This window comes from Sebastes umbrosus, chromosome 3 (assembly GCF_015220745.1).
Source record: "Sebastes umbrosus isolate fSebUmb1 chromosome 3, fSebUmb1.pri, whole genome shotgun sequence".
Classification (NCBI taxonomy): Eukaryota; Metazoa; Chordata; class Actinopteri; order Perciformes; family Sebastidae; genus Sebastes; species Sebastes umbrosus.
In genome coordinates this window covers 34,165,000-34,188,759 of record NC_051271.1, presented here as the reverse complement: position 1 = coordinate 34,188,759, position 23,760 = coordinate 34,165,000, and the positions used below count along the sequence as shown (strand labels likewise).

At 41.4% G+C, this 23,760-nt stretch overlaps 1 protein-coding gene across 1 annotated transcript in view; it reads left to right on the top strand.

Moving 5' to 3' along the window:
• The first annotated feature begins 6,571 nt into the window (after positions 1 to 6,571).
• Positions 6,572 to 23,760, top strand: part of maml3 (mastermind-like transcriptional coactivator 3) — a 138,714-nt gene continuing 121,525 nt past the window's right edge. Inside the window, exon 1 of the mRNA XM_037763421.1 lies at positions 6,572 to 8,220. Coding sequence (XP_037619349.1) covers positions 7,849 to 8,220 — 372 coding nt within the window. The 5' untranslated portion in view covers positions 6,572 to 7,848. The remainder of the gene's footprint in view (positions 8,221 to 23,760) is intronic.

Below are 23,760 nucleotides of genomic sequence, written 5' to 3'. Positions count from 1 at the left end.
CTACAGGATTTTTTTTGAAGAAATGTGATTTATTGCTTACTTTTTCTGTTAAGTTTCTGTGTGTCTTTTTTCAAATTTTACTTTATTCTCTTTTAGAGTTTATTGCAATTACCATATGTCCTGATATACCGGTGAACGTATCAGCCTAAAAAAGAATGGAGACATGCATGCCTTGGTACCATATATTAGTTAAATGCCTAATGTTCTTTGTTCTGTCATGTTGTTACATATTGTAATTGCTGATTTTTACAATAAAAAAAAAAATTAAAAAAGACTGGCAGAAATTCCCAGATAAAGTTTTTAATTTTTTTTATCACAATATCACTTTTTTTTAACTTATTACCTTAAAAGCTCTGAATCAAGATTCAGGTCTGTGAAGCAGCTTGTCCTGCTAGTCTGTGAAGCTAACGTTAGGTTCAGTTGCTACAAAGCAGATCTGTATAACAAAGGCTCCTAAGCCAGATATCAAAGCTTTTAGCTACGTTGTCAGAGGTAAATTACCAGTAGGCTATTGGTTTGTTATCATGAGTGGACAACTATGTAGCTGTTAACAATAATTTGCAGGGTTACCACACCTAGTGATTTGATATTTCAATAGGTTATATAGGGTCTGTCAATCAATTAAAAATATTTAATCCCGATTAATCGCAAATTAATAACACATTTTTTATCTGTTCAAAATGTACCTTAAAGGAAGATTTGTCAAGTATTTAATACTCTTATCAACATGGGAGTGGGCAAATATGCTTGCTTTATGCAAATGTATGTATATATTTATTATTGGAAATCAATTAACAACACAAAACAATGACAGATATTGTCCAGAAACCCTCACAGGTACTGCATTTAGCATAAAGAATATGCTCAAATCATAACATGGTAAACTCAAACCCAACAGGCAACAACAGTGTGTCAGTGTGATGACTTGACTATGACTTGCCCCAAACTGCATGTGATTATCATAAAGTGGGCATGTCTGTAAAGGGGAGACTCGTGGGTACCCATAGAACCCATTTTCATTCACATATCTGGAGGTCAGAAGTCAAGGGACCCCTTTGAATATGACCATGACAGATTTTCCTTGCCAAAATTTAGTGCAAGTTTGGAGCGTTATTTAACCTCCTCCACAGCAAGCTATGACATGGTTGGTATCAACTGATTCCTTAGGTTTTGTAGTTTCTTATGATGCCAGTATCTCCACTCTAGCTTTAAAACTGAGCCCGCAACAACCTCCGAAAGATCGACTGCTAAAGACATTAGTGGCGTTAAAACAAATTTGCATTAATTTTGACAGCCGTAGTTTATAGACATAATCTGGGTCTGGAGTAAATGTCCATCTAGTTGTGACCCAATAGCCCAGTGGTACAGTGTGGTTGTTACTGACACAAAGATAAGAATCATTGGTGGAAGAATCAACTGTTGAATTCCAATCCCACAGTCACCGGCTGAAATCTGTAAGGTAGGCTAAGGGATCACTCTCTTCTAAGGCATAGTGCACTATAAGCACGTAAAAAGAAGCACCGGCAAGAGTTATTTGAGCCAATATTTCGCCCAGGGCCAGTGCAGACATCTCCTCGCTCGACCCAGAACAACAACAAGTGAACCAAAGCCTTTCCTCGGTCTACAAAGCAAAGAGAAAGCCAAGATGTTCCAAGAAAATCCTCATGGCTTCAGGTCTGGCAGATGGGGGATGATGAAATAGTCAGAAACAGTGTAGTAATCATTTGCTTCTGCCACTGTTATTATTTCCATGCCATTGTCATGCCACAATCCAAAAGGAATGTGAGTTCCTTTTTTTTTTTTTTACATTTTGGTGATACTGTATATGTTTTTTCTGTCGTGGTTTTGCATCTGACTGATCACAGTTTACTTGGTGATCAAACAGTGTCTTTAGTATTATGAATGATATTTCCAGGGATGTTCAGTTGATGAAGTTTGCATTTCTGTACAATTCTTTTTCATCCATTCAACTGCTAAAAACTTCTTAGTTCTTTTTCTATTTAGCCCAAACAAACAGCTGATTGCTGCAACCCGGTCTCACGGCTTGGCGTATAAATAGCACAACATTACACATTTTGCAATGCAAATGTCCGCAGTTAGGTTTAGGCAAGTAAAACCACAAATTTGTTTCAGGCAAGAAAACCTGGTAAATGAAGCTAGCAAATGCTATCCCACACATATATTTGTGCTTTACATGTAATTTTGATCACTGGTGCTCATGCAAGAATCACCTCGTTGATAATATTTTAAAGAGTACCTATTGAGTTTCTACTAGAACGTTAAAAAAATGCTTTATTTTCCTCATACCGGCTGTGCTGCACTGCCTCTTCAACCTCTGTCTGAAACGCTCTGTTTGCCAAGCCCAGTCTGCTCTGCTCTGATTGGTCAGCTGCCCCACTGTTGTGATTGGTCAACCAAACCGAACTCTTCAGGCTCCACTCCAGCTCTGCTCTTACTAGCTTTGTTTGAGGGCGCGCCATGCATGTGTTACTTGGTGACATCACCACATTACAGAAGAAAAGGCGGGACTTCAAGCGAGGCGTTTTCAGGCAGTTCAGGAGCAGTGTTTCTGTGGGGGAGAGTAACTCCCTTTGGCGTGGACTCTGGGCTTTGTAACTTTGCAGACATTTTACATGCACAAAAAAACGATATAACACACTAAAGGAAAGGGAAATAAGCACAAAATCATAAAAGGTCCTCTTTAACACAAACAGAAATGAATAGCAACCAAAGGAAAAAGGAAGCGGAGACACATGCTGTCCATGTTTTAAATTAATTACAATGCAGATTGTGTGAGTGCGTGTGTATTATGTGTGAGTGTACAGGTCCGTGTCTCTGTTGGTTTACAGTATGTGCGGGGGTGAATGATTGCGTGTGTGAGTTACATGACTGTGTGTTGGTGGGATGGTTAGAAAGAGACAAGGGAGCACATATGGCCTGAACAGTCGGGGATGGAACTCAGAACTCCCACATGACATGGCAGATAAAAATAAAATGAGAGAGAGAGAGAGAGAGAGAGAGAGAGAGAGAGAGAGAGAGATATGGCCTGTACTGCGTTAAAACATTGAAACAAACCATGCGCGTTTATGAGGATAAGATTCACAATGTTGTCCGTTTGTGTGCATGTGAATGTGTGCGTGCGTGCCTGCGATCATTATTTGGTGCTGACTTTGTGACTGGGAAGAGGATTGCCATGTATGGCTAATGTGATTCACAACACGACTTTACAAGAATCATCAGTCATGTGTTGTCACTGCATTGAAGATCACAGTTTCATGTGAAACTATTATTCAAATATTAGATCCTGAAAGTTGATGGGAAGATGTGAATCACATGGTTGTCATAATAAAACATGCAAGACTACTGATGAACGCAGTATGTAGTAGGCGGTTTCGAAAACAGACAAGGTCTCATTTTTTAGGTTATGGCTGCAACCTGTTCACTGGCAATAAAAAATTATTTATACGTGTAAAAAGTTTTCATACAGTCCCTTTAAAGCATGTTGGTTCTGTACTTCTCCTTATTATTAGAGTCAGTCATGCTCAATAGAAAAATCACCTAAATGCCCTAAAGTGTAAACTGTATAACTCTGCCCTATTTTGTCTCTACGGTCTGTAGGAGTTTCAGAATAAAACTCAGTTTTTTTGCCGGAGTTTGAGCACCCATTGCCTCCGAACTTCTGCTTCTTTTTTTCTAAGATGTAGCTGCCAAGAATTATTACCTGTACAACATTATATTTTAAGCTATAATTAGCCAAAAAAGATACACAAGCAGTTTTGCCACTGGAGCTTGATCATTTAGTTGTGTTTAAAGTTACAGGCTACTCAATATAGGTTTTCTTTGATGGAAAAGGTGTAAATGACAAAAATGTAAATCTTAAGGGATATAATGTTAAACCTTTTGTGTTTTTAAGAAGGTTGAGCTGGAGGGAAGCTATAGCCGTCAGCTTCTCATGAATATGTTACTAACCTACTACGTACTGCATATTATTCAGTATGTATTATAAACTGTATGCTCAGCAGATGATGTATTACCACAAAACCATGCAATACATCCAAACTATGCATCACATGAACAGGCCAACCGATAGCTCACCTCTTAGGAAGGCTATCAGCACTTAAAACATTTGATGACATTACATCAGTTCCTGCTTAAATAGTTTTAGTAATGATTCCTCCTCCGCCACATAAAAGTATTTTGTTCCATATGTTAAAAAAATATCTTACAATTCAGAAAATAATATCTAAATTCTGAGAAAGGATTTCAATAAATTTGATGCCTGATGCAATGATTTGTGGTTAGAGTGGTGCATTTCACATACACACTGCAGCATGATGAGTTGATGTGGTGCATTGTAATAGCATTACTACGGGGTGAATACTACTACTAATAATAATTATAATACAATTATAATATATACATGAAATATTATATTTTTATAAATAATACAATTAATAGATTTTGGTAATTAACCTTCCAAACTCCACTCTTCTCAATCCATTTATCCAGTATTTATTTATTTGGACTGTTTGTGTTGTTTACAACTTCCAGAACACTTGACTTGTATATAGACATTTTATTTTTATATTCTTATTTTATAGTTTGTCATTATTGTTCCTAGCTGTTATTTCTATTCTGTGTAAGTACATTGAGAGGGCTGCATAAAACCGGAGTCAAATATATGAAGGCTATGTACTAGGCAAAATAAACCTGATTCTGATAAGAATTGTAATGCAGTGTCTGTATAAAGTTTGTGTGTGACAGGTTCATTCAGTAGCTGCAATGATTTCTATCACCACTTTCACACCTAGGTTTGACCCGATCACCGTTCACACGTGATGCAAGTCTGAAAGTGTAGTTTGGGACTACTAAACCCAAAATGTGTTGGCTAATAGTAGCCCATTATAGTAACCTGTCTACCCTATACTAAACTGTCTGTATAGCGCTTAGCCACTAAAACTTTGTAATTCAAAATAATTGTGCTTACTGTCATGGTGTTTTTATACAGCCAGCTCGTGAAAAGTTTGCTTTGTAATCAGTTCATAAATATATGCGATTGTGCACAACACTTTTTTTAGGTTATTTAAAAATGTTCATCCTAGTCTACATCACCGCCCTATTTTCTGTCCTGACCATAATACCCATATTTCATTTGTACTGTAATAAACAATTGCCTAAATGGGCCTCTGTATGCATATCTGTACATAATATCTTTATGTTAAATTTGTTTGTTTTTTATTTGTTTACACAAACAAACAAAAAGTAGGTCCATAATTTTATATAAAACAGACCCCTGTAAGAAACAGGGTAATGAAGAAATGGGCTAGTTATTTGCTAGTTAGCTAGCTAGCTAGCTGATCCATTTACATTATGTTTAAATAGAAAACAACGGAACTCAATCTTTCTGTTACCTCATAAATATATAATTCCAAATAAAATAAAGGAGTTTAAGATTAAAACGATTTAAGATTGTGCATAGGTACTACAATGCTAAAGCCAATATTGTAAGTTCTTCGTAACCGTTTACAATAGATGCACTTTTTGTAATTGTGAAGGAGAAACTATTGAACATGTGTTTGCAGATTGTTTTCATGCTACTTCTTTTTGGTTTGATTTACAGAAGAACTTCTCAAAACATTTTGAAAAAGATATCATCCTAACAAAGATTGAGATATTACTCATTTTTAACAATCACAGCTTTTCAGCAGATGAAATTTACATAATTAATTTGATTAATATCTCAGCAAAATATTATATCCATAAAATGATATGACTTAAAAGAATACCCTCCTTTTATACTTTTAAAGGTACTGGTATTTTAAAACATATTTTACTACGATTGAAAACTTAAAACTAAAAAATTTGAAATTGTCAAAAAACTTTGATTATTTAGACATTTCAAATTGATTCCATTTGTTTAACAATTGTTTTTTTCTTTCTATTAATCTTTTCCTTTCATTTCATTTTATTTGTTGGATAATTCATTATTAATAATTTTATTTTTATATCATTTTTATACTGTGAAATATTTTTTTCTGAATTTCTTTTATTGAAAATCTGAGCATGTTTATGTAACTAACTAACTAACTAACTAACTATTATGTAACTATTTCAGTTTATGACATAAATATTCATCAGAGATGTGTGTTTATATATAAATATATGTTCTTGCCTACATCTTTACCATCATCATTTAACAACTTCTTTAAATCTAATTCTCAAAGTCATTCAAATAATACTAGACAGGTCAATCATCTTCACCTGCCTCTTTACAAAACTAAACATGGCCAGTACTCCCTCAGATATCGTGGTGTACAAATATGGAACACCAAAATACATGTTATCGAGAGCTTGTTATCCTTAGAACATTTTAAAAGGAAATCATCATCACACTTAATTCATGATGTCTAATTATCTTTTGATATGTTTAGATATATTTCTTTTTTTCTGTACTGTTTTTTTTTTTTTTTATGTATTTCATTGTTTTTATTGGATTGTTCACTGTTTGGTTAGGTTTTCTGCACATTTTGTGTTCTTGTTGTTGTTTAACTTTTGTTGTATTTTTAAATTATGTTAGTTTAGATCTTTCTTCCTTTTTTTGTTATTGTTTTTATCTCCTGGGGTTGGGGGGAGGTCCTTTGTATAAGCCTATGGCTTCTTGCCCCCTCCTGACCCATTTCTTGTTTTTTTTCATGACTGGATTTTGTGCAGTTTTATATATGTGCAAATAAATAAATACAAAATAAATAACTATTGTATTGAACTTTCCAAGTAAAGTATGGAGGAAAAAAGTTGACCAACACATTTTTTTTTTGCTCGGTGTTGGAGAGGAAAACAGAGTGAGGAGACGGACAGAGAGAGAAAAAGGGGTGTAACCTATTATCAGGCCTATACAATACAACACAGGACAGGTCGTAGGTGGGACCAGTCCGCTCCTCTCCGGACTCCACTCCGGGTTTTCCGTGTTTCCGTCAGCGGGCTCCTCACAGCCTCTAGCTGGTTTTTACTCAACTCCTGTCCTGATATCACTCCGCTGGCATGGTGGAGAAGCGGACCTGATTATTGTGATGGTGGCAGGCGGCAGCCAGTGACTACAGACTTCCGCCACCGCTTTCCCATATCCGCGTTTTTACGCCGTCTGGGCTGCGACTCTCGTTGCCTCACAACCGGGACTACCGAGGGCTGCTCTTTCTCCCCCCCCACAACTCAACAACATCTTCACCGGGATTTCTTTCAAACCAAAACCATATGAGATGCAAGTTCACTGGGAAACTCCGGAGCCCGTCTGGTTCAGGCAGCAAAACTTTTTCTCAAAGGACAACACCGTGAAAACAGTGAGGCGAGAGGACTGTTGCTGCTGCCGCCGCCGCTGCTGCTGCTCCGCGGGACGGTTTGTGTGTATATGACCGTAGAGAGAGCCTGATAACGTTCACACCTTACCGGGTATTGTTGTGTTGTTTTTTCTTCCAGTGGAGTTTGTTTCTAGCAGCGTGGCAGCAGCTTTATATAGTTGAACTGTGTCCGGAGCTTTGCTCTCGTTACCCCGGGTTAGGGTTATTTGTGTTGCCGGGAAACAGTTCCTAAGAGACGGTCACTCGCGAGCCCTTAACCGTTTGACTGCTCGCCTCTGAAGCCCTTTAAACCGCCCGGTTGTTGCTCGCTTCGGCGGCTGTTTGTCGGTGAACCTTCCGTCCGCTGTCCGGCTACTTGGGACCCGTCACCCGGGAGAGGACACTCGGTGGTGGAGGTGGAGGAGGAGGAGGTGGCCGGAGGAGGAGGTGGCGGTGGTGGCGGTGAGCTTGACGGGGGAGAAAAGTTCTTCCAACATCGCAGCCAGTCGGCCTAGTGATGGGGGACTTCGCCTCCCCCGCTGCCGGACCCAACGGCAGCATCTGCATCAACAACAGCGGCATGAACCCGGCCGCCGTGGTGCCCGGCGGGGGCATACCTAAGCACAGCACGGTGGTGGAGCGGCTGAGGCAGCGGATAGAGGGCTGCCGGAGACACCACGTCAACTGCGAGAACCGGTACCAGCAGGCGCACGCCGAGCAGCTGGAGATCGAGCGGAGGGAGACGGTCAGCCTGTACCAGCGGAGTCTGGAGCAGAGGGCCAAGAAGTCGGCCGGTGGCGGCGGAGGCAGCAGCAAGCAGCCGCAGAGCAAGCAGCAGGACCCGGACTCTGCCTCCTCCACGGAACAGAGGAATAACACGCTCATAGCGGTAAGGACAAGCTCTCAATCACGGCCAAAGACATGCCCTGAGACACCCTCATCACTCACACACACACAAACATACACTTCAGTATACACGCTGTCTTTCATTTCCCCTCCATCTCTCTCTCTGTCCACAAACACCTTGGACCCCCATCAAGCTGCACTACTACTACTACTACTACTACTTCTACTTGTTCACCACTGTGAAAACTTGTTGAAAACACGTTCACTGAGCGCTGGCAATTGCTTTGGAAACACACACACATCACTTTTTCAAACCAGAGTGCCAACTAGTGCTTTTGTTTACAAAGAAACGCAGCCCTGTGCTGAGGAAAACACACTGCTATAGGGCTTCAATGCTGCATGATCTGGAAATGTAAAGCTTGATATTTGATCTTTTGCAAGATCAGTGCTGCTTCATGCTCAAAGGAGAGGCTGAAAGTTTTGGAAGGCACTACTAATTGTCAAGTTAAGATTTTCACCTCAGAAGCTTGCAACTATTTTCTGTCTCTCTTGCACGAAAACAACTTCTCCTTTCGTGTTTTTGTTATTGGGTGCAAACTGTTCTGCAAGACAGCCAGGCAGCATTACCATTGCAACACTGCTTCCTTGCACTCAGCAGCAGCAGCAGTAGTTTACACTACAGCCTGTTCTGTAACCTTTGCAACATACTCTCAAAATCAACAGCCAGTTCAACACTGTGTTGAAAACACCCAATCACAGCAAGCTCCTCAGTCCTCACTACAAGCATCCTGACACCATCAGACTTAGAAAATACTTCAGTTGGCTGCCTGCCATATAGTTACGGAGCATTTACATACTGTAACTTTTGGAGATTCATTCATAATTGACTGTGGAGCTTCACCGGTGATCACATGGCACATTTCACAAGGAGGCTCTACCACAAAACTGCACAAAAATAATGCAGCGATGCTTTAGTAAATATAAATACTGCAAGTCCAATAGAGTCAATATAAACACAGTACATTTTGTAGGGGTGCTACAGTGATTTCCTGTTGGTAGGGGGCAGTGGTAACATACATGTTCAGCTTCTTATGGCTGTCTTGTGAGGATTTTGGTTTGTTTTTTTATTGATGAGCAGGTCTGCAGATCAGATCTTTTAAATGATCGGATTGTGTAATTTACAAAGAAAAACGTCCTGATGTTTGGCTGTAGTTGCTTGCATTACGGAGATGGAGACAGATGCCGGCAAACTGTGTCGTGTCCCCCCCCCCCATTCACACCAGTGGGCAAGCTCCAGTTTCCTTTAGAAAAGACCAAAGGATACACGTCGGGAATGTCAAACATTGTTGTCCCCTTTTGTTGCTGCAATGAGCCCAGTTCCTCCCCTTTTGAAATGCAAAATCAGAACGTCTTTAATTTCTGAGGCAGCCTCGGTCGTTATTTAGGAGCCACGCAAGCCTGACCGGCTACAGCTTGAGAGAGCGGCGCTGATTTTAATAGTGCTGGACCTCCCAGCGGCCCTTGTGGACATTAAACCAAACCGCCCATTAGATGGCCGGCAACAAATGCTCAGAGAATGGAGGGATTACTGCTTAAAGACACAGTGGCATCCCTCTGCTCTGTTCCTCTCCCAGCCACTGATGGTGGTGACACCTCAAATGCACACATACAGCATTCAATAGCTTAAATTACAGAGAGCTACTGTTTTTATGCTACATTGTAAGTTCTTGGCATGGTTTAGAATGAATGAATTATAAAGGAGATGAAAGGAAACGAGAGAGAAGTCTGCCGTCCCTCTCCCGATTTTCCTATGAGGAGCAGAGCTGCAGCTAGATGGCTGTATGTAGTCACTACAGAAGCAGGCATTCTAGGAAAGCCAAGTTAATGTAACTACACACGTCGCATACACAGTGCACCCCACAATCTGTAGGTGTTATGTTACAGACTGTTTTTGGAAGTGCACTGTGTCGAGAAGGTGTGTTTGAAGGCAGTATCACCTAGAGGATATGTACAGTGGCAAATATGCTCATATATCGTGATTCAGTTGCACATAAAGACTTTAGGCTAAAATGACACCTCTTTGGCTGTGAAGTGTGTGTTGTACTGGTTGGTTTGCAGTGTCAATATGGTAATTGTCTGTTTGAAGAATGTCAGGAATGTCTACCATGTACAAATAGATGGAAATCAATGTGTTTCTAAGAGATAAAAAGCAGCAAGGCGGCGTTTGACAAAGTGGTTCTTCAGCTGGCAGATTATAGTCATACATTGGGAATAATAGACTTGTAATTCCCCGGTCCACACACTGTCTCATACAGTGATATTCTTCAGCATTTGGTATTGTCATATGCATCCCACTGCGCTTTGGTCTAATGGTTCTCAGACACACCCACATCGTGGCAGGGGCAAGCCTGTAATTATGGAAAGCGTGTGTTTGTGTTTATAGGCTAACTGTTATTGAGAAAGGAAAAGAAGACACTGGGAGCTTGTTCTGTCTTTCCCACCATTTCCTTGACGTCATTCACGGAGTATAGTGGCGGACAACAAAACATACAAAGCAGTGCAGATAAAGGGTGCCTGGGGGGGGTGTGTTATTCCCAGTTTAACCACATAGAGCCTTGTAGTGAGGTCGGACGGAGTCATTGCTGATACTCACTTTCACAAGATGGACACTTGCAAACTTATAATTGTCTGATAATGAGAGGGTCGCTTGCAAAACACCAGGCCAGCTCTCTGCTTTCTGCCAGCAGCCATGTATCACATTGCACTAACACTGGGATAGTCAGTGATTCATTTACATATTAAGAACTTGTGCACTCTTGACACTGTACTCTGGATCCATCAAATGCCGTAAGTTATGCTGATGGGTAAGACGGGTGATATAATGGTTTAGAAGCAAACAGACGGTGTCCAACTTGCAGGCACGTTGTAAAAGCCGATGATTATAGTTCCTCGGGGGATATTGAAGCTGCGTTGTTAGCTCTCTGTTCATTGCACACAAAGCTCATACCTATAAAGTGGTGGCCTCTACATCAACACAAGATTCACACTCACCTAACTGAATAACCTTAAAGGGGCTCTATGTAAGAATCATAAATTGCTTGTTAACTGTGACACCTGTAGCTGTTAAGTCAACGACAGTCAGCGTCCTGTTGCTCGCACTATGTAGACGCAAGCATCGGTCAAAACAGTGAGGCGACATACATGAAACTGAACGTGATTGACAGGCATCATGTTGATTAACGTTGGCAACATTAGCCAGCTAAAACCACAATATCACTCTATATTCCGCATGCTTGGCAGTAATGCTAGCTTACCTGTGCAATAAGAATTTTGCCAGCTCAGGGTCCGTTTTGATACCCGAAACCAAACGAAGGTCCCTCCATGAATCAAAGGCCCGGCTGATGTTAATCCTAATTTCCCCCCCGACGTTGGTCACATTACTGTTTTGCAAGATGGACTTCACTAGATATAACTTTTGTTTTGTGGTTCCGTGGAGTTTGTGTTGGGAGTGTAAGTTGTGGTGGGGGCTGGTCGTTTGTTGACGTTAGCGGACTCCATTTCTAACCAACCGTTAGCTATCGTAGCGCAGCTATAGAGTGTAAAGGCACTCGCAAGCAAGCTTGACATCACATCAGCTGGATTTTCCCGAAAAAAACGTCCCCCAATGTTCACCTTAAAAGTAGTCGACAGGCTGATAGAGGAAACCCAGAAAGTCACGGAAGGTCTCATTTTTTTAGGTTAGGTTACAACCTGTTCACACATTGGCAATACAAAATTATTAAAACACATTTATATGTGTAAAACTTAAATACAATCCCTTTTAATAAGTTAGTAGTTTACTACAAATTTATGAACTGGTCATTGGGCCTACAACAAAACCGAATCAAGTGTCAGTTTTCTCTGTCACTGGTTATGAACCTAACATTTTCATGTCATAAAAGGCCCATAACACCTTAATGACCTAATATACAGCTGGGCGGACATTCATGTGCACATGTGTCTGCATGGGCGTGTTTACGCTAGTGTAGTCAGCGCGTACATGCTGCATGGTCATAAACTCTGCCTATGTATGCACTAGGGGTGTAATGATGCGTTTTTACAACGATACAATACGATTTCAATGGTTCCGATATGATTCAAGGACGATAATTGGCTCATCTAGAGCGATACGATTCAATGATTGGAAATCGATACAGTAACTTTTTTTGCGAAAAATTCAGTCAGCGTGACTGTGAAATAAATAGCTGGATACTGGACAGAGCAGTTCAGGATTCCTCAAAGTTTTTCTTGTAAGGGATAAATTAATTAGGGATGTAAACAAGTAAACAACGATTAATGGCACATACATACTACAGACACTGTTTAAATAATCTGCTTATAGTAATCAAGTAGTCCACCTACAGTGTTCATTTGGGGTCTTTTCATACATGAAAACATACGGAAAAACATTTTAAAACTAAATTAGACTAACGTTAGTTGAATTTCTGTTTTGTTTTTAACTTTACTCCCGGACCGGCTGCTTTCCGGCTGGATACGTGAGGCTGATGCTGTGTGCACATAGATATCATGACGGGGAAAGGGAAGTCATTTTCTCTGAATGAAAAAAACAACAGCGCGCGGGGAAAGTGCCTGTGGGTGAAGCTGCCCCCTTCTCAAGCAGTCCGGTGCCCGTCTCCCTCCACGCCGCTACCTCTCACGTGAAGGAGCGAGGAGTCCAGTTCTCCGTTCGTCTGCATGCACGCCATGGATGCGTGCTCGCGCTGCAGATGGCGAAGCTGGCAAGCTGGTGCATGTCTGGAGAGTGAACCGGAGTAACATTTAACATTTCTTTACTAATAAAAGTGCTAAAAAAACACTTTCATATAACGTTTGTTGTGCTTAAATACAAGGTGCAAATCCTTAGTATCGATACAATCAATTTTTGCGTTTCAAATCAATTTTATATCGATATATGTCTCCCGTGACTTGCTGAGTACCTATCAATGTAGTTGGATCGTAGGAATATAAATCGATCCATCGATGTAGTAGATGAATCGTTACACCCCTAGTATGCACATCATATGCATGTTCATATGCAGACCCTTGCAGATATGGGCAGATAAATTTGCATCACGCAGGCTTTTGTGATTGGTCAGCCTGGGTTGAACGTGTTGTCTCCTGTAAGTTTCTGACATAGTTGGAGATTGTTGATAGTGTAGACAACATGGAGCAAGTCGAAGTAACGCCCGGGCCACACAGGACGCGTGTGGTTTTCAGGCAGGATCACGATCCACGATCTTATCACGATTTTTTTTATGCTGGTTTTGAAGACAGTTTTGCAAGTTACTGAACATTACAACCAAACTAATTTCCCCATTTAAAAAAATACAGCCCTATAAGCTAATGAGACATAAGGAAAAAGAATAACAGATCATTAAAGTGGTAGTAGGCAGAATGTTTTTGGCATCATTGGGCAAAAATTCTATAATAACCTTTCAGCATATTGTAATTCAAGTGTTCTGAGAGATAACTAGACTTCTGCTCCTCCTCATGGCTCTGTTTACAGGCGTTAAAAAATCTAGCCCGTGACAGAAGACTTTGACCAATCACAGTTCATATCAGAGAGAGAGAGAGCGTTCCTATTGGCTGTGCTCCGGTCATGTGACCGGTACTTGGCGTTCCTTCGAGCCATCTCAACCTGATCTCAACATGGCTGCTGGGTCACAAACTCTCTCATTTTACAGCTAAACCGTGCACTACAAGATGATTCTGAAAACATTTGAGGCGAGAAATAGGCATTAACGTAACATAATATTGATTCATATTTGATCAGCGCTGCCTAGTTTGACCTTTTTGGTCGGAGTTTGCGAATGATTGACGGCCGGCTCTCATAGACAGCAGATGGACAGCAGATCTCAGGTCAGCTCTGACTGTTTGTTTTCCTCCGGTCTGTGAAATCTTGAGGACACTAGAGGACACAGAGGCACATGATTTTTTTCATGTTACCTGTTTCATGTACTACTGTCAGGGTATAGCGACCGTTTTATAAAAACAACTTTTTTTTAATCATATTTGCTCCAATCTCGCCCACTTCAGTTTTAATCACGATTAACTATGGACAATCACGTGATTAATTGCGACTAAATATTTTAATCAATTGACAGCCATAGTAAATGTAACTGAGCATTTGGTCCTGTTGAGGTCACTGTTGTTGGAGAGATTTGTGTGTATTCCTCTTGTTTTTTTTCTTGTATATGATTGATCAATGCCAGCGCAGGAAAGTCTAAAAATGAAAATTGCATGTTGATACTGAGTGAGTGACATCAAAATCTGACATTTGTTGACGTTTCCTATCGCTGAAAAGAGGTCTGCTGTCAAACTTCATCGTGGCTGTATTCAATATGTTAACACGACGTGACGTTGTCTACCATTGGCTAGTTATCTGAGGGCATGTAATCTACAGAACACGTTCACCAGGAGCCGTCGGATTTTCACTGTGTCTTTGTAAGCAGGCAGGTTTCTTTGTTGGCTGTTGTGAAGATCAAACTTGGTGACCTTTCATTTACAGGCTCGTGTCTCTGAACCAATGGGCCACGATGTTGCTTAAAGACAGAATTGTGACCTGTACTTTCTGACAAAACATCCAGTCGGATCTGATTACCTAATCGCTAACAAGTTTACAGCTGCGAGGCCGAGGTGCACAGTGAGGGGCTCGTTAGTTCCACTAAAACACAGTAGCTCAGGACAGTCTGTCTTCAGCTCTGCTCGCTCCTTGGCATCCACCTCGCCGAGGAATGTCTCACACACACACACACACACACACACACACACACACACACACACGTACACACACACATACGCACTGTTGTCCTGCTCAACTCTTGGCAGCAGAGGCCGGAGTGTGGGCGGCTGAGTTTTCATGAATCCGAGGCCTTCCCTCTCCTTCCCTTCCTCTCCTCCCCTCCCTCTGTTCACCACTTCTCTGGTTTCAGCGTTAGTACAGCGCTAATGTAGTGTAGATGGGTCTTGGTGGCTTTAGCATTGTTAATGTCAACTGGGACTGTTGCCCAAGTGCTATTTTTAACTCCACTGAGCTGGCATGGAGCTGACACTCAACAGAACGAGTATGCAAACATGCAGGGCGTGACGTCGACATACACCCGTGACATCACAGGCATGCTGTTTTTGAATCATTGCACGCTTATTTCACTGACCTCCCTCTGTTTTTTTCATGGACTGTGTCTTTCACAGTCCATCTTCTTTGCTCTAGTGCACTTTATTCCATTTTTTTGTCACTTCTTTTTGTGTGTGTGCTTCTTTTCACCTTTGACCCTCAGTCCCTACACACACGCTACAAACTCTGGATGTTTTTGATTTGGGGCGGCTGCGACCACATTCCCTTCCACCCACGCTTGTTCACATGTTCTACAGGAACACACACACACGTTCGGAACAGACCCCTTGAATAAGCGAGGGAGCAGTGTTCACTCCGCTTAGGCTGTTGGCGCAACAACAAACTCCTGTCCAGAAAGTTTTAGTTACTTAAAGTGAAAGTAAAGATCTATTAAATAAATCTCAAAGCTAATCCCACTAATAAAGAATCTTCTTCTGTCGTGCACACACATGCTTATAAGCGTAGTCTACCTGTTAAGAAGGTTGTACATCCTCAAATATTTGCTCAACTAGTTTCATGGGCTTTTTTAGCCTCCTGACAACTGCGTTGCATTGTCCTGTGTGACACTTAAGTGTTTAAGCTTGAGTGGGATTTTTAGAGAGGTTGCATCCATAGAGCGATGCAGCGATGACGTGATTTTGTAGGCCAACCCAGAAGTTAGAATAGCCCTGGGTTCCTTTGACAAAAAGCCAATGGGATTGTTCCGTTGGGTTTTGGATTATTGCAGAAAATAAGCTCTGTGGCCAACAAATGTTTATGATACTTACACGTTTTGTTCCGTAAAAATAATCTCCACAATTGAACACCACTTTTATGATATATACATATCTCCAGAAGTAAAAAGCTAACGTTAGGCTATAAACAAACTACACCACGGTCACGACTTCATGTCACCACCACTAAGGTAATGGCGGATTAGTGTTCGGCGTGGTGACGTTTTGTAGTCTCATTTAGCCACTTGTTAGCAACCGCCTTTTTTGAAAACACACGAAGTCTTCAAAATTCACAAGTTATTGATGTATTTTATGTCGTAGAACAAAATGTTAAAATCTCTTGAGTTTGTGTTAACCACAGACCTTATTTCAGGCATTTAACTAAAAACCCATTCAAAAAACCCATTGACTTTTGCGACTCATTCCTGCAGAACTCTATCAATGCTTGGCTCTAACAATGGTCTTTTTTGTTTCAACTTGTGTTTCTCTATGCTTCATAATTATACATTTACACTCATTTGCACTCTGCAGCTGCCCAGTAAAGACGCTGCCTTCTTCAGATTGACTTACTAAACTGTGGGCATTCTTTGCACCGGTTGCTGGTATTTGTTGAAGGAGGGAAGAATGCTACAGAATCAGTTCCCCTGTTAAGAATTTTCCGGACTTGTCCAACAATTTCTGTTTCATTTAATTTGAATGTATATTATTGTTGTACATACAGTAGTCTCCAAGCTGTAAATGAGCTATCATTCCCAGTCTCAGAAGACAGTATTGTATTTCCCAAAGCATGTTAATATGTGGGTAGCCCATCCAGGTAAATTGAAATAACACCGGTTGCTATGATGGGAGGTGGTGGTGAATAGTTCTGCTGTAGTTTTCAAAACGTCTAGACTTATTGTAGCTGAGTGCTGATATTATATGAAAAAGCTATAGTGGCCCACAGTTTACTACACTTCTGATCAGAGCTGAAACGATTAGTCTGATCTACAGAAAAATTACCTGCAACCATTTTGATAATCAAATAATCATTTCAGTCTTTTTTCAAGCAAAAATTGTGAAAAACGAATAAGACATTTTAAACCGACCAAAATGTTACAATTAACTTTTAGGAACTGACAACACACTGGGAAAGGGTTAAAGTTGTAAGATGAAAACACGGACAATTCCCAGACCAAACAACACCGTCGTAGCGACCTGTCAATCACAAGGTAGCCACGCCCTAAAGCATACCCTGCTTTATGATCTATTTTTCTCTAAATGGGACCATAATTTACTAAATGAACATCATGCTGTATTGAAGAAGACCTGAAGCTAGCGATTGAGACCATAAACTCATGTTCACAATGTTTACTGAGGTAATAAATCAAGTGAGAAGTAGGCTAATTTTTTCATAGACTTCTACACAATCAAGAATTCTTTTTGCAACCAGAGGAGTCGCCCCCTTCTGGCTGTTAGATAGAATGCAAGTTTAAGGCCCTTCTGCGTTGGCTTCACTTTTCAGACCCGGAGGTAGACCACTGGATGCAGCATACTTGTGCAGCAACACATATGGTATCGAGGAGGGGTGGAACGGTTCACAAAATTCACGGTTCGGTTCATATCACGGTTTTAGGGTCACGGTTTTCGGTTCGGTTCGGTTTGGTTCAGTACATTTGTTACAGCGAAGAGGTCATGTTCTGATTTCAACATGCTTTTCATTTATTTGGCAAAAATAAGTTAACAAATGTTTGCCTTAACAAAAGTATGGCTTACATAAGGAACATAAACACTTCTTCATTGACAAATCTTAATTGAAAGAATAGGTCTTCTACAGTAATTAGTGCAAACAAAAAATGCAGCTTTGTTATTTTCATATAAATATGATGAAATTATAGACTAAGGCCATCAACATAAATTGAAGCATAAGCTCAACCAGAACTATACAACAAAAAAAGATTGTATGTTTAACATACAGTATGTCTCAATTCCCTGATTATCAGCTCTTAATTGAAAGATAATTTTTTCCACTCAAAAGTGCAGTATTTGGAAAGGAATACGGTTGGATTTCCGTGCCACCGTGTTATTTAAAAATAATTAATAAATATAAAACACGTTACAGGGATTGTGCTGCTGGAATACCTGTGCTGCATATCTTTCACTATAAACCTCCCCAATGCTGTAGTTATGTTTCCTACCCGACTCTCTCCTCCTTGCGCTATCGACAGACACACCGGAGTGTTGCCGTTAGCATAAACCACACATGTTGCACAGTGCTCACACAGAGTCGCCGTTTTATCGATCATTTTCTCCGTCATTTTCATGGTAACACTAAATCCGTAATGCTCCCATACAGCAGAGCCAAACGATGCTGGTGGATCCTCTAACTGTACTTCATCGTGTCCACTCGCCATTTCCTTATCTGAGTGACAGCCGCACTCGCCACTTCATCCGTGCCAACTGAGAAGGGGCTGGGTCATGCGTCATATCTTTGGGGTACTACACATGCGCAGTAAAATCTGGTCATCACTCGCTGAAATTGAGCCAATAGCAGCGCACAACCGCGGCAAGAACTACAATACACGGTCACTGGCTCACTGAGAGAATTTAGTGCCTGAAAAAATGCTCCAAAGTAAACAGACGAGTTGACCCCTGTAGGGACTCCTCCAGTATCTCCAGTGCTATTGTCTAATCTGTGCTGGTTGTGTGCTGGAGCTGTCCCTTTGTTCGGATTTTTTTTTGCATACAATAGGTAGCATAGCATTAATGAAACATCTGAACGGCCGTTTACATTTTACATTATTGATACCAGAATGGTGGGAACCCATCTTTGTTCCCTTCACCCCTCATGCACACACACACACACAAACAGTAAAATGGTAAAATATAGATGAGGCTGTTATCCGAGATGCCTAGGTCCTGTGATCCACCACAAGTGTGTGAGCTAATGTGAGTTGCATTCCTCATACATGTAAGAGTAGAGTGAATATATTGTACATGTAGATGTTTGTGTACCATGTGTGAGATGGCAACGATTTATGCTCCCACAGTTGTGACTGAATGTTGTGAACACTTTTCTTTTCTCATCATCTAACATGTAGCATATGACATGTTCATGTCATCTGTACATACCACACACACACACCACCACAAAGCTAAATTAAAAACAGCCTCAGCCAAGTGCCTGTTAATTTTGGCCGAGGCTTTTTTTCTCGACTACCAGCACTTTGTGAGGTAAGTGACCACCAATTAGGAAATGATTCTACAACAAAGCAGGCTTTCTAAACTAATAACCTTGGTAAGGGTGTCCACGAAGTTGGCCACCCACTGTCTGCTGTGTACAAAAAAAAACTTCTTTCCCTATACTATATGACTAGTAGGATAAATGTAGGATAGAAAAGAGAATAGTATGTCTTAATGCAGTGATTCTCAAAGTGGGGTCCGGGGACCCCCAGGGGTCCGTGGCACTCTGTCAGGGGGTCCGCGAATTAATTTGCTATAAATTATAAAATTGTGCTGTATCATTAGCGCCAATAAAACAAGCATATTGTGGCCATTACTCCCACCCACGTTAGTGTTGGGCCAATAGAAACTCTGATGTGATTGTGACACATCACGTCAATCTGTCATGAATCAGTCACTTCACTCAGGGCACAGTGAATCGTTCCTGCTTAGCTTATCTTATTAGCCAGCTAGCTTGAGAGCATGGACGAAATATTTGAGTCAGTCCACATCGTCGAGCGACAGCGACAGGAGACCAAAATGCGTCATGTGTCTTCAGGTGCTAGCAAACAAAGCCATGAAGCCGGCCAAAGCTAAAGCGACATCTGATCACAAAGCACCCGGAATATATCAGGGCAAAACAAAGTGGTGTTAACATGATTCAGATTGAAATGTGATTCTGTTTATCACTATCAAACAGGTCTGAAGTATGTGGGTCGAAAAGTTTTAGAATACAAATAGTTCCAATGGCATCTAAGAGTACAAATGGTAGTAAGCATTATGCTTAATCGGTGTTATGATTAGGGGGGATCCTTGGAAAATTGTCTCTCCTTTAAGGGGTCCCCGGCCCCAAGAAGTTTGAGAACCACTGTCTTAATGGATGTATGCATACATACTCAGCCAACTGTGTGACATACAGTAAGGAAGTGGAGCTTGGCAGGAATGTGCGTGTCTACAGCTTTGTCCGGAAACATTCATTGTCTATAGAGCAGCTCCACACTTTATACCCTATGACATCACAAGTTTGAGACTTCTATGGTTTCTGGCTTTGAGAGAGAGGAGATCATGTTCACTAATATTGTATATATACAGTATATATAGTATATACATATTATCCAAAAGCATATAGGAATTCCTAATTTGGGTGGTGTTCCCCTTGAAGTACCGTATGAGTGAACATACTTAGTTACTCTCCACTACAGGTTATAGTGATGGTTGTGTTGTGGTTTAACGGGGAAAACACTTTACACTGTCATCATCTGTGTGACTTATTTTCCTGCTAAGACTAAAGCTCTTTTTGGAAATCCCATGCACCTCTCATCAACATGATTTCTCGATTCCTTTTTGCACACACGGTAAAAAAGCAGTTATTCAGCGATGAATACTGAGGAAGTATCGCGTCCTCTTTGACGGACAGTTTTCAGCTTCCTGCTGGTGCCACGCAACAACCCAGTGACCTTCCTGTTACCTTCCTGTTTGTCTGTTTAAACTCAGGGTCAATCAGGATCCATTTAAACCCTCCCCCTTGAAAAATAATGTTCTTGAACTAAATAATATAACCCTTCCTCCCTTCCTCTTTATTTCTACATCCACCCGTCACACAGCGACCTATCTCCATTTGACTTCTCATTTGTAACCTTCCCTCCCTACTTTCCTTTCGATCACTCACACCCCACCTGTGCTTTTCTGTCTCTCTCCATCTCCATCCCTCCCTCCATCTCTACGCCCCTTGTCTCCAGTGATCCCTGGTTCAGTCTCAGCTAGCAGGCTTAGCGCTCTAAAGCTCTCTCAGCGCAGGTCGGTGGCAGAGAGAAATCCAGCGCTAAGAGGGTATTACCTACCACACTGACTCCAGCAACACACAGACACACAGGCTGTTACTGTACACCTTCAGATCTGTACACACACACACACACACACAGATATCCGTTCAATCGCAGGTAACAGGTCTGTTTGAACTTAACCTGATGATTCTTCACACAATTAGTGTGCACACATTTATCTGTATTCACGCGAGTCCGTGTTTTTCTGCGTCATATTACGCGAAACGTCGAGAACCGGTATCATCTGCCTCTTCCCCTCCTTTGTTAAATGACATTTGTTGTTCTTTCCAGGGCTGGCCAGACCCCCCGCACCTTCCTACTGAGCCAGTGTCATGAATTTTTTATGAATGTTTGCGTGTGCAAGTGTGTGTGTGGGGCCCTCAGCTGCATCAATAGCCATTAGTGCTGCAGCCGGGGTAATTGTGCCACAGTGGCTGCAGTGCAAGAGAAGGGGGAAAAAAAAAACACATTATCTGATAATACTGCAGAGGGCAATACGGAGGAAAAGATGGAGCGAGGACACAGTGGGGCAGAGCAGGACAGTGGGAGGGAGGATATTAACTGTGCGGTCAGGACAGTTATGGTCGACATAGTTGCCATGCCACTGTCTGCTAACTGATTTATACCGGGTGATTTCAGACTGCAAGTCTTACGGTACTGCAGCAGCGGGACCCACAAATATGACGGTGATTGTCTGATGACTCTTAATATTGCCTGAATGTACACCTGAAGCCAACACATCTGGTTGAAAACAAAAGAGCTCTGAGGTGGATGCTGTCAGTGTCAGCTGATTCATTTTGCCTCACACAGGCCTGAATGAATCCATTTGTCTATCATTAAATTGCCGTTTTGAAAACACTGTTTCTTTGCTGTTTTTGAGCGTTCTTGGCCTTGGAAACAGTAGTTAGTTTCAATTTGATCTGATTTAATTTTGAAATAAACAAACTCCTTCTGTTGTGGGATGGAGATGCAGTGGAAAATGCAAGTGGACCTTGAATTAAAGGGATAGTTCGGATTTTTTGAAGTGGGGTTGTACGAGGTACTTATCCATAGTCAGTGTATTACCTACAGTAGGTGGCGGTTAGCACGTCCCCAATTTGGAGAAGCAGACAGGAGTACCAGCACTGGAGCAAAGCAATGCACTGTAGTGGACAGGGGCAGCAGCAAAACATATTTTATACACCTAAAAAAGGACCACGTTGTTGTGGGGAGAAAAGGCCAAATCTGTAAAATTGAAACCAGCATGGGATAACAGACATCTCACACTCACTGAAACTGGATCAAATACAGTACATGGCATGTGTCTGTGATAAGCAGCTGGTGCTGGTGCTGCTGCACTGCTTAAAGGTGCTATTGATAACATTGATAACATTCAGCCACTAGATGTCGCATTCTCCCTCCCCCGTTCCATCGCATTCACTTCACAACAAGTCGTTGCCAGGCACTCAGCGTCAATGTCAGCCATTTATCCGTTTTTTCCACACTAACGGACGACCCACAGATACCACGTGATACCGACGTCGTTATACTATTGGCTCACAAGCCTTGTTAGAAGTGGGAACCAAAAGTCAGAAGTCAAACATTAATTTTGGACCCGCCAAATTTTTTAGAATGATTCATTTACAATCCTAAATATTTTTATGTTTATATTTAATGCTTTTAATCAGCACCTTTCTAAAAGCTGTGTGGAATAGAACAAACAGAGATGTAAAATGCCCATGCTGCATGTACAGCTCCCTCGTGGGTCTTTATTTCTCTGTGGGCACCGTCTCCCTGTTCCGTTCAGTTGTACTTGTTTTGATGAGTTGAGCTGCGTTTGGTTCAGCTGAATACTCCGTCAGCAGCCTGTCTGCAGATCACTTCCTGAATGGTTCCTAAAATAGCAGCAACAACGATCACAACCAAGGAAACACGCCAGCTGCTCTTTACAAAACCACACTCACTTTCTGCCCCCTTTCCTTAGGCTTGGTTATAAGGAGTTTACCAATAGCTAGTATTATACACTGTCAGCAGCAAATTGTTGGGCACCTTATGCCTTTTTGGTTGAATTGCAGCAATTCTTATTTTTCTTAAAGGTGCTCTATATGATATATTGAAGCAAACAATATTAACTATCTGCTTCTCTGTGCTTTGTTTACATCGCCGGGCTGGCTGAGAGTGCCTTTTTAGTCATGTTAATACATGTGAGCGTGCCCCACTGGCTAGCTCACGGAAGCAACTCAGCTTGCCTTTAGCACCTTTTTAAAATAAGAAAATATAAGTAACAGATAGATACAAGAGGATTGAGAAGTGTTTTAATGCCTCTCCCCCGGCAACAGCTGTGGCCGGAGGTATTATGTTTCCAGGTTGTCCGTCCGCATGTACGAACATCTGGTCCATTCTTGTGAATGCAATACCTCAGGAATTCCTGTAGGGAATTTCGTCAAATTTGGCACAAACATCCAGGACTCCAGCATGAACTGATTGGATTTTGGTGGTCAAAGGTCAAGGTCACTGTGACCTTACGTCCGTCCCATTCTCATGATATTTCAGCAACGCCTTGAGCTTATTTCTTCGAATTTGGCACAAACATTCACTTGGACTCAGAGATCTCCCAAACCAACATGTACCGACTCGGTAAGCTTCTGTCAGAGGCAGCTCCGAGCGGTGTGGACCTGGAGCCCCAGTCTTCGCTCCGTGGTGTCTTATAACTTGGG